At 46.6% G+C, this 17,258-nt stretch overlaps 1 protein-coding gene across 2 annotated transcripts in view; it reads left to right on the top strand.

Moving 5' to 3' along the window:
* The window catches only part of LOC110497396 (deoxycytidylate deaminase), a 44,502-nt gene that overhangs the window by 8,378 nt on the left and 18,866 nt on the right, over positions 1-17,258 (top strand). For both annotated transcript variants that reach the window (XM_036954337.1, XM_036954336.1), the window contains exons 3-4: positions 2,121-2,256; positions 13,733-13,849. In XM_036954337.1, the coding sequence (XP_036810232.1) occupies positions 2,121-2,256; positions 13,733-13,849 (253 nt within the window). The remainder of the gene's footprint in view (positions 1-2,120; positions 2,257-13,732; positions 13,850-17,258) is intronic.

Below are 17,258 nucleotides of genomic sequence, written 5' to 3'. Positions count from 1 at the left end.
AGGAACCATACAGATAATTGTATGTGTGGGGTACAGAGATGAGGTAGTCATAAAAAAAAAATCACGTTAAACACTATTATTGCACACAGTGAGTCCATGCAACTTATTGTGACTTGTTAAGCAAATGTTTACTCCTGAACTTATTTAGCCTTGCCATAACAAAGGGGTTGAATACTTATTGACTCGAGACATTTCAGTTTTTCATTTATTAATTTGTAAACATGTCTAAAAACAATTCTACGTTGACGTTATGGAGTGTTTTGTGTGTGTGTTTGTAGGCCAGTGACCGAGAATCAATTTTAAATTCTGCCTGTAACACAACTAAATGTGGAAAAAGTCAAGCGACCGAGAAAGGGAGGAAATTTCAACCACCAGCCTTCTCTAATGACCTCTCATTTCTAAACTAGTTCAGGATGTTGTCTTGTCGCCACCTCCAGGAGAGAGAGAGAGAGGTGGAGGCGATGGGGATTAGAGGAGCGACAGAAAGAGAAGTTTTTAAGCCAGCCAAGCCTTCCCTGATCAAAACAGTGCGAGGATGAAACAGAGGGTTTGGAGCTTTAGTTGTCTATCCTTCCTTTATTTTCTCCTCCTCTTTCCCTCTCGGAAGAAAGGGATATCTGGCTCCGTTTCATGTCTCTCAGCGACGGGTCCTCGCGAGGCCTCTGTGTTTACAGACCGCCACGGGGGGGCCGAAGGACGAAGCTTTCGCTTTTGCCACAATCCCCCCCCCCCCCCCGTTGATATCTGACCACCTTAGTTGACGCAGTCCACCCACAAGAAAGGATGGTAGCTTATCCCTCAGCTCTCTCTCTCTCTCTCTCTCTCTCTCGCTCTCTCTCGCAGCCACTTTCTTAGTCCCCTCCCCTTCTGTCGATGTGGTCGTGTGTGCGCTACAGCCTCTGTTTTAAGGCTCGGCTCTCTCGCTAGTCTCTACCCTCGTCAGATGTACCCTTCAAATAGTCCCCCCGACATTAATTCAGCAATGCTCTCTAGACAGTCTCATGTGTGCACAAAGCCAAGGGGACGCGAGTCGAGACTGAACTTAATTTGATCTCTGATCTGAACAGCAACACTACGTATCATCTTTGAGCTTCGTCTGACTTTGTCTTAGTCAGTCCTGTGACACAGAGAAGGACCCTCAATCATTTCGCTCTCTCTGACTCGCTCTCTAGTCTTTTTGTCTCTCTCTGTCTCTCTGGCTGACTTTGTCTTTCACACATTTCTCTGACACACTTCTATCATTCTAACATATGAGTGATGGGGCTGGCTTGAGGGTATTGGGGGGGGGGGGGGTTGATGTATCGATGGATGGGGTGAGGCTAGGAGAGGGGGGCGAGCGGAGGAAGGTGGTGCGTGGGTCTTTTTAAAGTGATAAGGGGCCTGGCGGAGCGTTTCTAGCCCTGATCAAAGCACAGCGTCCTGGGGAGAGCCATGGCGGGGGGTGGGCTCTCTGGGTCGTTTGATGTGTTGGAGCTATGCCAGTTCATCTGGAGAAAACCAACTAACAGTACAGTGAAGGGCAACCCTCATTGGTTGGATGACCGATCGTTATTAGAGCAGAAGTGGTTGGAGAACTCCGATGTTTTTTGAGTTAGACTAGAATCCCTCCTGATTGCCTGTTCCACTGTGTTAGTTACGGTGGAGTAGAGGTTTTGTGCTTGCATGCGATTCCTGATAAAGTTGATGTCTTTCTCATCTCTCTCGCTCGCTCCGTCTCTAATTGGCCTAGCTCTCAGCTGGACATCCCTCTCTTCTCTCCTCTCTTCCCCAACTCTCTAAGCCACTGAACATTGACCTCACTTTTCATTCCAAGTTGCTCTGCCTCTACTTGCATAAATGTTAAACTCTTAGGCCTACATGCTTGGCTAGATTGGGTAGGAAAATATTTTCTCACCCAAATACCTCATGCTTTGCCGTTTGTTTTTGAGGGGGACCAATGGTACTCCCAGTCACATCTTCTAGCCTAGATGCACACAGAGAAATAATATGTGCACTCTGTCTGAAAGTTAAATGAACTCTCTCTCTGTCTCTCTCTCTCTCTCTCTCTCTCTCTCTCTCTCTCTCTGTCTCTCTCTCTCTCTCTGTCTCTCTCTCTCTCTGTCTCTCTCTGTCTCTGTCAGGTTGGAGCATGTATTGTTAACCAGGAGAATAAGATAGTGGGCATCGGCTACAACGGCATGCCCAACGGCTGTGATGATGACCTGCTGCCCTGGTCCTGCTCTGCCAACGACAGACTGGATACCAAATATCCCTACGGTAGGATCTCCCTAGCAACATCGCCATGGTACCACAGTCCACTACCAAGTATCCTTATGGTAGGATCTCCCTAGCAACATCGCCATGGTACCACAGTCCACTACCAAGTATCCTTATGGTAGGATCTCCCTAGCAACATCGCCATGGTACCACAGTCCACTACCAAGTATCCTTATGGTAGGATCTCCCTAGCAACATCGCCATGGTACCACAGTCCACTACCAAGAATCCTTATGGTAGGATCTCCCTAGCAACATCGCCATGGTACCACAGTCCACTACCAAGTATCCTTATGGTAGGATCTCCCTAGCCACATCACTGTAGTACCACAGTCCACTATCAAGTATCCTTATGGTAGGATCTCCCTAGCAACATCGCCATGGTACCACAGTCCACTACCAAGTATCCTTATGGTAGGATCTCCCTAGCCACATCACTGTAGTACCACAGTCCACTATCAAGTATCCTTATGGTAGGATCTCCCTAGCAACATCGCTATAGTACCACAGTCCACTATCAAGTATCCTTATGGTAGGATCTCCCTAGCCACATCACTGTAGTACCACAGTCCACTATCAAGTATCCTTATGGTAGGATCTCCCTAGCCACATCACTGTAGTACCACAGTCCACTATCAAGTATCCTTATGGTAGGATCTCCCTAGCAACATCGCCATGGTACCACAGTCCACTACCAAGTATCCTTATGGTAGGATCTCCCTAGCAACATCACTGTAGTACCACAGTCCACTATCAAGTATCCTTATGGTAGGATCTCCCTAGCAACATCGCTATAGTACCACAGTCCACTACCAAGTATCCTTATGGTAGGATCTCCCTAGCAACATCACTGTAGTACCACAGTCCACTATCAAGTATCCTTATGGTAGGATCTCCCTAGCAACATCGCTATAGTACCACAGTCCACTACCAAGTATCCGTATGGTAGGATCTACCTAGGGACATCACTATAGTACCACAGTCCACTACCAAGTATCCTTATGATAGGATCTCCCTAGCAACATTGCTATAGTACCACAGTCCACTACCAAGTATCCTTATGGTAGGATCTTCCTAGGGACATCACTATAGTACCACAGTCCACTATCAAGTATCCTTATGGTAGGATCTACCTAGGGACATCACTATAGTACCACAGTCCACTATCAAGTATCCTTATGGTAGGATCTCCCTAGCAACATCGCTATAGTACCACAGTCCACTATCAAGTATCCTTATGGTAGGATCTCCCTAGCAACATCGCTATAGTACCACAGTCCACTATCAAGTACCCTTATGGTAGGATCTTCCTAGGGACATCACTATAGTACCACAGTCCACTATCAAGTATCCTTATGGTAGAATCTCCCTAGCAACATCGCTATAGTACCACAGTCCACTATCAAGTACCCTTATGGTAGGATCTCCCTAGCAACATCGCTATAGTACCACAGTCCACTATCAAGTACCCTTATGGTAGGATCTCCCTAGCAACATCGCTATAGTACCACAGTCCACTATCAAGTACCCTTATGGTAGGATCTACCTAGGGACATCACTATAGTACCACAGTCCACTATCAAGTACCCTTATGGTAGGATCTCCCTAGCAACATCGCTATAGTACCACAGTCCACTACCAAGTATCCTTATGGTAGGATCTCCCTAGGGACATCACTATAGTACCACAGTCCACTACCAAGTCAATGGTAGGATCTACCTAGGAACATCGCTATGGTACCACTACCTCCTATCCCTGCGGTAAGATTTACTTTAGTAATATCACCACAATGAGGAACCCTGGGTTAATGTGAAAACTCAACTACGTACACAGAGTGTACAAAACATTAGGAACACCTTCTTAATGTTGAGTTGCACCCCCCCTTTGCAGTCAGAACAGCCTCAATTTGTCGGGGCATGGACTCTACAAGGTGTCGAAAGCGTTCCACAGGGATGCTGGCCCATGTTGACTCCAATGCTTCCCGCAAATTGTATCAAGTTGTGTGTGGAAAAATCCAACAGCGTTGCAGTTCATAAACCGGTGCGCCTGGTACCTAGTACCACACCCCATTCAAAGGCACTTCAATCTTTTGTCTTGCCCATTCACCCTCTGAATGACACAATCCATGTCTCAATTGTCTCGAGGCTTAAAAATCCTTCTTTAACCTGTCTCCTCCCCGTCATCTACACTGATTTGAAGTGGGGTCAATCAGGGGTCATTGCTTTCACCGGATCAGTCTGTCATGGAAAGAGCATGTGTTCTTAATGTTTTGTATACTCAGTGTATGCTGGTTCCATAACTTGATGTAAGCCAGAACTAGGTTGAAACAGTACGAGCTTTCCTTGAAATACTTGGAGCATTTGAAGGGAATACTAAAGCATTTGAAGGGAAATGAAGGGTTGAACCCAGGCCTGGGCAACATGCCGTCCACTTCAGCAGCTCGTGAACTGTGAACCCCAACTGACATGCTGCTAGGCCATAATCACACTAGCCACTTGAACAGCACTAGCCAGTCCAACATGTGACGTGTGTGCGGCGATCGACTCCTGCCTTCTCACCCCCCGATACCCCTCTCTCTCGCACTCGAGACAGACGCTAGGCTCCATCTGTCTGGGCCTGCCGAGGCCATCTTTTTTTTTCTTCCTCACAGGACCACATGGTGTGCTTTTTCACACTCATCTTCACTCTCGTTCTCTCGCTCTCTCTCACCTCACCTCGTAGTTGCCTCATTACAGTGCACAGCCTCTTTCAAACCAGACAAGCCCTTAACAATAAGCAGTATCTGTTGTTACTTAAGGCAGTTATTTATTTATTTTACGGGCGAAACAAGCATCGCGCTCAGACAACAGCTGAGGCCAACAAGGAAGAGAGCGACTACTCGGCAGCACAGATGGGGTTTTAATGTAACACCGGAGATGGAGGCCGGTGCTCTTAACCCCAACGAGCAGGAAGGGAAAGGAGAGCGATGTTTTTTTTGCGTGCAGTTGTCATGGAAACCAGGTAGTTTGAGGGTGAAATGAGAGCGGATGGCACACGCTGGAAAATACATGTATTTCTTCGAAAACGATAGACTAGCTGGATGGAAGATGGAATGCTCTCCTATCTGTTTCTTCTTCTGAGAGAGAGAGAGAGAGAGAGAGAGAGAGAGCGTTTACAGTGAAATGATTCAGTAGCTGTACCTCTGTTCTACAAGGACATCTTGATTCTTGTCTCAGCCCTTGGAAGTCTGAACTAGAAGAAGTGACACAGTTTCACCTGAAGAGGGCGCTGGAGACTACAACTTCCAGTTAGTCTCCTTGCCCTCTCAAAGCTCACAGAGCGAATATACACACACACACAAGCTAGAGGGAACTTGCTACTAGCGTTTTCTCTCCCAACTTCTGATTTTAATGACGATATTAGCTCCGACTCTGGCAACCATGACTGGCATATTTTCAACGTTTCTAGTTGTTGCTGTGAACCAAATGATCAGTGAATATTTTTTGTTGTTGTGTGTGTGTGTGTGTAAACTACATTAGTAGTGCAGCTGTGCCTCTCGTACCAGACGCTATTCTAATCAGGTCCTGATCTATTAAGTGTTCTGGTTGGTTTGAAATGTAGGAAAGTTTGAGTTGTAAGTCTTGAGAGCTCATGATAGGTAACAGGACCAGTGGGGGCAGTTAGTTTGTGAAGTGAAACGATTACATCCCTAGTACATACGGACTTACTAATCATATGCAATTATAACCTGTTGGAGATACCTAGGGTGGCCGGACGTCCCCGGTTTCCGCTGACAGTCCCCGGTTTTGGTGGCCTGTCCCCTTAAAATGTCCTCGTTGGACCTTTATTCTAAGAAGGTTTGATCGGCGATGCGTTGTAACCATCTCATGAATAACCATGGCCAGAAAGTGTCTCCAACAGCATAGGCTACCAGACTTGGGTAGTTTTTGAATTACTAGATGGGCTAAGATGAAGAACTGGAGGGGTAATTCATTTTGTGTTTTACAATTCAATTATTTGAAAGAACTATAGCGAAAATTGATAGTTAATTATAGTTGATAGTTAATTATAGTTATTATTTTCACGCGGTTAAACATAAATAAAATTCCCACTTTTTAATTTCCTAAATCCGGTCACCTTACCCAGGGCTTTTCTTTCGGAGCCATACTTTTTAATTTCCTAAATCCGGTCACCTTACCCAGGGCTTTTCTTTCAGAGTCATACTTTTTAATTTCCTAAATCCGGTCACCTTACCTAGGGCTTTTCTTTCGGAGCCATACTTTTTACTGCAATCGTATACAGTATTGAATTGAATTGTTTATATACAGTGTAGGCCACTTTGGGGAACTCTGGAGGGGGGGGAAGCTAGACTATTCTGAATGCTATGGGGACAAGGCCCACTGGGAGAGTTATGGAGGGGGAGCCAGGGCTGAGGGCACAGTTGGCAGACTGTGGGCAGCAGATGCCAGCGTGGGAGACTATCACCGGTTGCCATGGCGAGGGTGTGAAGAGGCAAAGCACTAAGAGCGTTTTGTCAATTTTTTTGGGGGGGGGGGGGGCTGATCTTTTAAACTCTTCCTGACCCTACAAAGTGTGTGTCTCAGATAAATGACTTACTACCTCTATAATATCACAATATGTTGCATTGTCCCACTTTGTTCAACTAGAGGGAATGTATGATCATACTATAATATACCGAGAAGGACAGTATATTCAACACGATCAATACTGCGTCCACCCTTTTCTAAAAGCTCATTCAGAAAACCCTCATCCCTTTAAGCCCAGTAACTATTGTATCTCTCTGTTCTGTAGATGAAGCATTCTTTAAGTACTGTTATTAAAGAGAATGAGAGGAAACCCAACCGCTCCCTAGGCAGTGACTCTCTCTCACAGACACACACACAGCAAAACTATCCAGGAATGATAGAAACTCGCTCGTCTGCCCGTAACTCTGTTCTGCTCCCGACCCGGTTCGTTCCGAATGCCTAATTCGTACCCATTCTTTCCCCTACCAACACACAGGAATAGCCATGTAATTGCTTGAGCCGATGTAGCAAAGTTAACGGCCCTCTATTTGTCTGCTGTGTTCGTCGGCCCTACAGCCTCTCTCCCACTGGCACACTCTTGCTTTTGTTTTTGCTCTCCCTCTTTCTCTCTCCCTCAATCTCTTTTCTCCGCCTTCCCTCCCTACGCCCCCCCCCCCCCCCCCCCCCCCCCCCCCCCCCCCCCCCCCCCCTCTCTAGTCTCCTCAGGGTTGTGGCATCTCTGGCTAGGGGCCAGGCACTCTCTCTGGTGTCCCCTGGCAGCGGAGACAGAATCTATGTTCCAAGTGACACCCTATTCCCTGCATATTGCACTACTTTTGGCCAGGGCCTATGGGGAATTGGGTGCAATTTGAGAGGCAGACAGAATCTAGTGGAGCTTTAGAAGTCACATGACTCGACAAGCCTGTGGGAATCAGGAAAGAGGTGCGTCTTAAATCAGGGTGACTGGCTCATAGGCTGCAGTGCCGCAATACTTTGTGCTGCAGTGGTTATATTAGCGCATTTTGTTGTTGTGTGAGTGTGTTGACTCAGGGAGAGAGTCCGAATACCCATAGTTGCTTCCGAAATAGTAAGCAGAAAAAAATGGACATTTTTGAAAATCGAGTATAATTTTATTGTCCGGATGTCATACTCATGTTGTCTTTGACAAAAGCTGATCAATTAGGTAAGGGGATGAGCTACCGAAAATCAGCGAATAGCCCGAAACAACGCAATGGCGCGTTTTCAGTAGGCGAACATGTGTTTTATATTATGTGAATTTTTTAAAATCGGGATGGTTTAAACGCCAGGATGTTATACTCATCTCAGTTCTTTATCTAGTGGGATTAGATGCACACTTTCCCACAATGCATTGGAAGAGGTGGGCTGCGAGTGACAGGCCCTAGTTCTCTCCGAGTAGCCAAACAACACAACTAGGCTACTTAATTGGGAAGATGCCCGAATAGCGACGTTTCTGCGGCGGTGTTCAAATGTAGTCTAAGTAGATGTTGTGATCCTTAAAATGATTGAGTATTGCATCGTAGACTACATCTTTGAATTTTTTTAAAATTATTTCGGTTTACTCATTTGAAAAGTTTTCCTTTTTCTCTTGGCCTTCTAAACCATATTTGGATTTCTGACAATGTCGGCACCAGGGACAAGCCTTAGCAGTCATTCTGATCTCGTTCCCAATGACCAGTGCTTTAGTTTACCATGTTGCTGCCCAGCGGTTCTGAATGTGCCATACACCCGATTTGAACAGTTCAAGTGTTGGTGTGTCCTAGGCTATTTGAGTTATGTTACAGCACTTTGGTTTCACTAATAAATATGTTCAAGTGGGAAATATTTACCTACGGTATAGGTTAAATGTGATGCTCTGCTTATAACCAGCCTGAGTAGACCTATAACTCCATACCTATTCCATTCAGAGTTTAGAGAAATTAATCAAATTGGAAGTGAGCTTCAGACACTGTGTGTGTTTTTTTTTTTTTTTTTTACATTTCTTTAAAAAATTTAAGGTGCATGCAAATACAAGGCTCCATGTTGGTTGGCAGGTGGCCAATCTTGACCTCTGACCTCTCAATAGCTTCTCTAATTGGCTACAGTGGTCAGAGAGCACCTAACTGACCATCTGCCAGAACACACACACACACTGACTTTGCATGTGTACAGTTTCTCTTACCTAATAGCCCAAGGCCTACTACTACTGATATTACAATTGTAGCCTTATATAAACTTCTACAGGGCTTTATAGGTTGACAGTCCTAACCCTTCAGTGCACTCCAGTCTATCCTCTCAATTCCAGACCCCTCCCTCTCTGGCTTCCTACAGAAACCCTATACACTATGCCATTGGGTCACTGGCAGCCCAACATCCACATGTAATTGGCTACAGTTGTTCCAGAATATTCCATTCCAACATTCCCAGACAGACTGTAGGTTAGACACATCACCGTTTCATCACAGCATTTTTCTAATGGCCACGGGAACCAGAGAAGGAATCTCCTGAGTTCAGGAGAGAGGGTTCTACCCCAAAAAATATGGAAAGTCAAACTAACTGCCCAGTTATTAATTTTTGAAGTAGTTCTTTTTGAAATCTTTGAATTTCACCGGTAATTGAAAGCAGTTTGAGTTGAGACCTGAAGCTTTGTGTGTGTGTGTGTGTGTGGAGATACCTGAAGCTTTAAGGATGTCTCCAGTTAATATGCAGAGGTTAGGGGGGGGGGGTTGCTTAGTTTGGAGGACAGAGAGGGTGAGCGAACCGCTGAAAGTAAATGAGTTGGCGAACCTCCAGACAGCCCTTTTTTTTTACATTCAAAGGATGTAGGCCTATTTCTTCCTCCAGTCCACTTCAGAATAATTGAAAAGGTTTTTAGAGAAATACCCTAGTCTCTCCTGTCTAGTTTCTCCCTACCTCTCTCCAAGCTCTTTCATAAAGATACGTTTCTGTTTTTTGCAGATGGGCAACGCATTGTGCATAGCTGTGACGCAGATATGCCCAAGTCTTCTCGTGCTGTTAGCAAAGCTAGGTGACGAATCACTTATTTCCCCTAATCTCTTTCTCTCCCACTCTTTCTGGCCAATGGGTCTCTCTCTCTCTCTCTCTCTCTCCCCTCTTCCTCGCTCTTACGCTCTCTGCTCTGCATCCTCTTCTCGTTACAAAAATATAATGAGGTTCTTTCTATCTTCAAGCACAAGATTTCTTCTTCTCCTCATCTCCCATCCAGGGGTATCTTAAAAGCCCTCTTAGGGTTGCCACTATCCAGGTCCTTGTCTACATTTGCTGCCCAGGTCGTAGCATGATGCTAGACACAATGTGAAGGGTTTTTCACAAGGCAATTTCATTGTGAAACTGGGTAAAGGAAGAGAAAAAAAAAACCTCTTAAAAAAAAACAACATGTCTAATCATCTTCAAAGGGAAATAATTGGCCATAATAAAGGCTGTAATATGCAATTACAAGGAACAGCAGTCTTCTTAGCCAAGACCTCTCCTCTCACACACACACACACACACACACACACACACACACACACACACACACACACACACACACACACACACACACACACACACACACACACACACACACACAACATCGCTCTTGTTCAGAAAGTCTCGCTCATGGTTACTGGGGATAATTGCCCTCTACCTGGGAAGGCCATTCTGGTTTCAAGTAACTCTGCAGCTAATTGGGACCACAAAAGGCTTTTGTGAGGTCCACATTTTTAGTCAATTTTAGGAGCAGTTTTAAAGGGGGGGGGGGGGGGGGGGGGGGGGGGGGGGGCTGTTGGATCACACTGCGGATCAGTGTTCATTTACGCTATTCACCAGTGACTGTAATGGTAACTACCACTGTTCTAATAGTAACTGAGACCAGTGACTGTAATGGTAACTACCACTGTTCTAATAGTAACTGAGATCAGTGATTGTAATGGTAACTACCACTGTTCTAATAGTAACTGAGACCAGTGACTGTAATGGTAACTACCACTGTTCTAATAGTAACTGAGACCAGTGATTGTAATGGTAACTACCACTGTTCTAATAGTAACTGAGACCAGTGACTGTAATGGTAACTACCACTGTTCTAATAGTAACTGAGATCAGTGATTGTAATGGTAACTACCACTGTTCTAATAGTAACTGAGACCAGTGACTGTAATGGTAACTACCACTGTTCTAATTGTAACTGAGACCAGTGACTGTAATGGTAACTACCACTGTTCTAATAGTAACTGAGATCAGTGATTGTAATGGTAACTACCACTGTTCTAATAGTAACTGAGACCAGTGACTGTAATGGTAACTACCACTGTTCTAATAGTAACTGAGACCAGTGACTGTAATGGTAACTACCACTGTTCTAATAGTAACTGAGATCAGTGACTGTAATGGTAACTACCACTGTTCTAATAGTAACTGAGACCAGTGACTGTAATGGTAACTACCACTGTTCTAATAGTAACTGAGACCAGCGACTGTAATGGAAACTACCGCTGTTCTAATAGTAACTGAGATCAGTGACTGTAATGGTAACTACCGCTGTTCTAATAGTAACTGAGACCAGTGACTGTAATGGTAACTACCACTGTTCTAATTGTAACTGAGACCAGTGACTGTAATGGTAACTACCACTGTTCTAATAGTAACTGAGACCAGTGACTGTAATGGTAACTACCACTGTTCTAATAGTAACTGAGACCAGTGACTGTAATGGTAACTACCACTGTTCTAATTGTAACTGAGACCAGTGACTGTAATGGTAACTACCACTGTTCTAATAGTAACTGAGATCAGTGACTGTAATGGTAACTACCGCTGTTCTAATAGTAACTGAGACCAGTGACTGTAATGGTAGCTACCACTGTTCTAATAGTAACTGAGACCAGTGACTGTAATGGCAACTACCGCTGTTCTAATAGTAACTGAGACCAGTGACTGTAATGGTAACTGCCACTGTTCTAATAGTAACTGAGACCAGTGACTGTAATGGTAACTACCACTGTTCTAATAGTAACTGAGACCAGTGACTGTAATGGTAACTACCACTGTTCTAATAGTAACTGAGATCAGTGATTGTAATGGTAACTACCACTGTTCTAATAGTAACTGAGACCAGTGACTGTAATGGTAACTACCACTGTTCTAATAGTAACTGAGATCAGTGACTGTAATGGTAACTACCACTGTTCTAATAGTAACTGAGACCAATGACTGTAATGGTAACTACCACTGTTCTAATAGTAACTGAGACCAGTGACTGTAATGGTAACTACCACTGTTCTAATAGTAACTGAGACCAGTGACTTTAATGGTAACTACCACTGTTCTAATAGTAACTGAGACCAGTGACTGTAATGGTAACTACCACTGTTCTAATAGTAACTGAGACCAGTGACTGTAATGGTAACTACCACTGTTCTAATAGTAACTGAGACCAGTGACTGTAATGGTAACTACCACTGTTCTAATAGTAACTGAGATCAGTGACTGTAATGGTAACTACCACTGTTCTAATAGTAACTGAGACCAGTGACTGTAATGGTAACTACCGCTGTTCTAATAGTAACTGAGACCAGTGACTGTAATGGTAACTACCGCTGTTCTAATAGTAACTGAGACCAGTGACTGTAATGGTAACTACCACTGTTCTAATAGTAACTGAGACCAGTGACTGTAATGGTAACTACCACTGTTCTAATAGTAACTGAGACCAGTGACTAACATTAAACAGTGCTCAGGATAATATCTTATCGTGTTCCCCACCGAAGACATGCTGCCATGACAACTGTTTGTCACAAATTCTCCAAGTTAACCATCCCTCGGCTCTCTCTCTCTCTCTCTCTCATGAGTTCTGCCTGCTTGCTGTGAGCGCAGTGGACCAACGTGCATGTCGTGCCGTGCCGTGCTCTGATGTTGTGCCAAAGCAAATCTGCCGCAGTAGCGGGTGGCGGCATGGTTGGCTGGCTGGCATGGGGCTAGTGGTGGGGGGGGGGGGGTATGGTAATCACACTACAGTTTGGGGGTTGGCGGGTGTGCTCTGTAATCGGCCACCGTTGCTGATAGGGGGCAATTCATTTCCCGTAATTAACGTTAGGAAGGAGTCATTTTATGGCTGCCAGGGTGGAGGGGAGAGGAGGCATCTGTTCACTCTCAGTGCATCACTTTCCACTGGACAATGGGAATTAAGGTCTGTATTGAGTCTCGGTGGAATTGCTGAACTAGAATCAGTTTAGCCTTTTTCAGATCAATGAATGAGCTTATATGGACCGAGGGGACCTGATCCTAGACCAGTGAATTTTTTTATGTGGCTGTTGGAACTAGGAAACCTGTATCGTCTGCATATAAATGTCTCTTTTGATTCACTGCCACCCCTGGTGTGTTGACCAGATTTTCACTCTTCCTCCCCCTCTTCCTCCCCCTCTCTCTACCTCCCCCCCTCTCTACTCTCTACCTCCCCCTCTCTCTTCCTTCCCCTCTCTCTTCCTTCCCCTCTCTCTTCCTCCCCCTCTCTCTTCCTCCCCCTCTCTCTTCCTCCCCCTCTCTCTTCCTCCCCCTCTCTCTTCCTCCCCCCTCTCTCTACCTCCCCCCCTCTCTACTCTCTACCTCCCCCTCTCTCTTCCTCCCCCTCTCTCTTCCTCCCCCTCCCCCTCTCTCTTCCTCCCCCCTCTCTCTACCTCCCCCCCTCTCTACTCTCTACCTCCCCCTCTCTCTTCCTCCCCCTCTCTCTTCCTCCCCCCTCTCGCTACCTCCCCCCCTCTCTACTCTCTACCTCCCCCTCTCTCTTCCTCCCCCCCTCTCTCTACCTCCCCCCCTCTCTACTCTCTACCTCCCCCTCTCTCTTCCTCCCCCTCTCTCTTCCTCCCCCCTCTCTTCCCCCCCCTCTCTTCCTCCCCCTTTCTCTACCTCCCCCTCTCTCTTCCTCCCCCTCTCTCTTCCTCCCCCTCTCTCTTCCTCCCCCTCTTTCTACTCCAGTGTGCCATGCGGAGCTGAATGCGATCATGAATAAGAACTCAGCGGACGTGAAGGGCTGTTCCATGTACGTGGCTCTGTTCCCCTGCAACGAGTGTGCCAAGCTCATCATCCAAGCAGGTGGGACCCCCCCCCCCCCCCCCCACACACACTCACACACACGCAGATGAGACCCCTCCCTCTCCTTCACCCATCCCTCTGTTCTGTCATTTTTGTTCTCCATTTCCAAACAGGTGAGCCTCCTCCCAACTGTTGCCTTCCCCTCACAACCCGCCTTTGCTTTTCTCCACCCTTCACTTCCCTTTTCATCTCTCTCTTTGTGGTACCTTTTCTCTGCTCCTTTTCATCCTTTCAGGGTCACACACTCCTTCTCCCGCTCCGCACCTTTGGTGTTGTCCTGTTTCTTCTCTCCGCATTCCTTTTTTATTTTCTTCCTTCGTTCGTGCTCTTCCCGTGTTGCACTCCTCCTCCTCCTCTCTTTCTACACCTCTTCACACACACACACACTCCCCCCTCCTCTCGTCCTTGACTCAGCTAGTCACAGCGAGACGCCTCTCCTCCTCTTCCACTAAACACATCACCTCTTTCCTATCTTTTCTCCCTCTATACATCCCGGTTGACAACCACAAAGCATGTCAGTTTAGCTCACATTGTGTTTAGCCTAAGTGCCATACAGTGTTCCCTCTGTGCAGTATGAGTTATGCAGGTGTTAGACGATCTGTGTGCCGTGGTACGGTCTGCGTGCCGTGGTACGGTCTGCGTACCCTGGTACGGTCTGCGTGCCGTGGTACGGTCTGCATGTCAAGGTGATTCTGTTAGACAGAATGCTCGGCGAGGGAGCGACGTCACACTGGGGATTGGGGACGACCCCCCCCCCCCCCCCCCCCCCCCCCCCCCCCCCCCCCCCCCCCCCCCATGGAACAAGGTTTCAAGGGGGGTGGTGCAACCCGTACCCTTACCCCTCTTGTTGCTCCCCCCCCCACTTACGATAGGAAACATTATTATACTCCGCAACCTCCGCTTTTTTCAAACATAGCAACACGAACGGCAAGCACAGCTTTTTTCCCTCTTTCGATCCTTCTCCTTCGCTCCCTCTCTACTGCTTTCTGCCCTCCCTCGAAAAACTTTCCTTCCCCCGTTATCTTCCCACAACCCCCTGCTGTTGCTCCTTAGGCAAGAGGCCCTCCTGGAGCTGCATACCGAAGTGAGACACACACAGGCACACACACACACACACACACACACACACACACACACACACACACACAGCTATATATACTGACATGTATGCAGGCATGCATACACACACTCATAGTTCAGACACACTCCTACACACACTATTTCACTCTGATCACAAATGGGTCTTGCCAGGCCCTCTTCTCTCCCCGGCACAGTGGGGTGTATAAGCTCCATCTCCAGGCTCCTACTTCATTAAGGAGGGAGTTTATACACACACAGACACACACACACACACTTTTTGTTCACCTGCACCTTCAAGAGGAGAGAAGGAAACTGAACAGCAACAAGCCAACCTAATTTGTGATGCAGTTTCAACCTGGCTTGTCAAACGCTTAGCAACAAGTGCCATGTTTCACAAAGGTGGCGTGTGATGACTGTTCACTCCGCCCCGCCTCTAGAAAAATCTATTTTTTTTCCCTCTGCTTCTGTCTTACTAATTATCTTTCTCTCCCTTTCTCTCGCTCTCTCATATCTATCCTTCTCACTGTCATAACAGCATGATGAGAATCAGAGGGTTTAACAATAGATGTGTTTGCTATTTACCGTGAAACGTGTCAGTGAATCCGATAGGCCTACGGAAGGCCGTTGGGCTCAATTCCACAGCGCTCCTTAGCGCTGCACCTGTTCGTCTGGTTTTAATCTCTCACTCTAGAAATGGGCTTATTTCCATTCTGCCTTGATTACAACTTCTCCATTTGTGGGGTCAGAGTGCGTTTGAACCTCAACCTAGGGAATAGGTTAAAGTATGGTCTGACCGAGTGGGCCGTGCTCTCGCTCTCTCTCTGTGTGTGTGTGTGTGTGTTTGTGTGTGTGTGCGCCGCTCTGTCCGGTCGTTTGTGTGTTTAATAAATGCGCCTCATGTACCGACGAACAGAACGGCTCAGCTCTCTAAGAACGGGAAGGGATCCTCCGAGTCCTTTAAAAATGTTTTTTTATTAAGTAACGCTTGCAAGGCCTTGAACGGTAGCCCCTCGGCCCCTCAACGTGTGTGTGCGCGCGCGCCCTGAACGAAACCCTCTTGGCCTCTCAATACACAGGCTCTTCAGATGAGAGATGGAGGGGAAAAAGAGGTCTACTCTTCTGGCTTTAGGGGGCACTGTGGTCTTCTCATTCTCACCGCTCCCCCCTTCGTTTCCTCTCGGTCTCCAGCAGGCCACCCGTTCAGTCAACGTTTGAACAAATCTCTCAGTTGGCTTTTATTTTTGGACTGGAGTTCAAATGAGTTGCGCTGCTTCTCAGTAACCGTGTGGAGCCCCCCAGAACTCTCTCTCCCTCCAATCTCTTTCCACCTTTTTATCGTTCGCTTTTCTATTTCAATCATTCTGTTTTTCTCCCATTTCTCCCTGGCACACTTTTATTCACCCAATTACTTACTTTGACTCACTCCTCTCTCCTCCTTTCCTCCACCCCCCCTCTCTCTCCACCCCCCTCTCTCTCTCTCCACCCACCCTGTTACCAGACGGTTAATAGTACGTAACTGTCTTGTTATTTACACTATAAATCCTCAAATCAGCCTCCTATTATATTCTCAGCCGGTCTCAGTTCTAATGTGAAAAAGCTGCTGCTGTGGTCCGGCCTGACTCCCACGCTGGCAGCGCTGTGGTACGGCCTGACTCCCACGCTGGCAGCGCTGTGGTCCGGCCTGACTCCCACGCTGGCAGCGCTGTGGTCCGGCCTGACTCCCACGCTGGCAGCGCTGTGGTCCGGCCTGACTCCCACGCTGGCAGCGCTGTGGTCCGGCCTGACTCCCACGCTGGCAGCGTTGTTACGTCTTTAATACTGAGAGCTGTGTTGGTGTTGGGCGCCATTTTGAATTGAGGAGTCATTATCCATCTTAAGATCATTGTACAGAAAATGAAGAATGTTTGTGTTGACGAGCAGGCGGCACTGTCCTAACACCTAGCAGGTTATCCGTCCTCTGAGTCTACGTAGCTAATTCACTGGTTGCCCCTCTTCACCCCTCTCCTCCCAGCAGCCTCGCTCCCATTGTATTCCCTTGAGCTAATCTGGAGGCCTTTTGTTGCTTCCCTAATCCCATTGGAATGCTCCTCCATAGTGTGTGTCCCTCTCCTGTTTATCACTGGCTCATTACAAGACCTGCTATTGTAAGTCACTTGAAATAAAAAATCAAATAACATTTTATTTGCCAAATACAACTGTTCTGGACTTAACTGTGAAATGCTTGCTTACAACTCCTCACAACAATGCAGAGTTTAAAAATAAAATGGTAACGAGGAATAAAATACACAAGAATGGAGCTACATACAGTTGGAGTCGGGAAGTTTACATA

This window comes from Oncorhynchus mykiss, chromosome 19, assembly GCF_013265735.2.
Source record: "Oncorhynchus mykiss isolate Arlee chromosome 19, USDA_OmykA_1.1, whole genome shotgun sequence".
In the NCBI taxonomy this organism is placed as follows: domain Eukaryota; kingdom Metazoa; phylum Chordata; class Actinopteri; order Salmoniformes; family Salmonidae; genus Oncorhynchus; species Oncorhynchus mykiss.
Note: the sequence above shows the minus strand (reverse complement) of the source record. Positions and strands in the feature narration are given on the sequence as shown.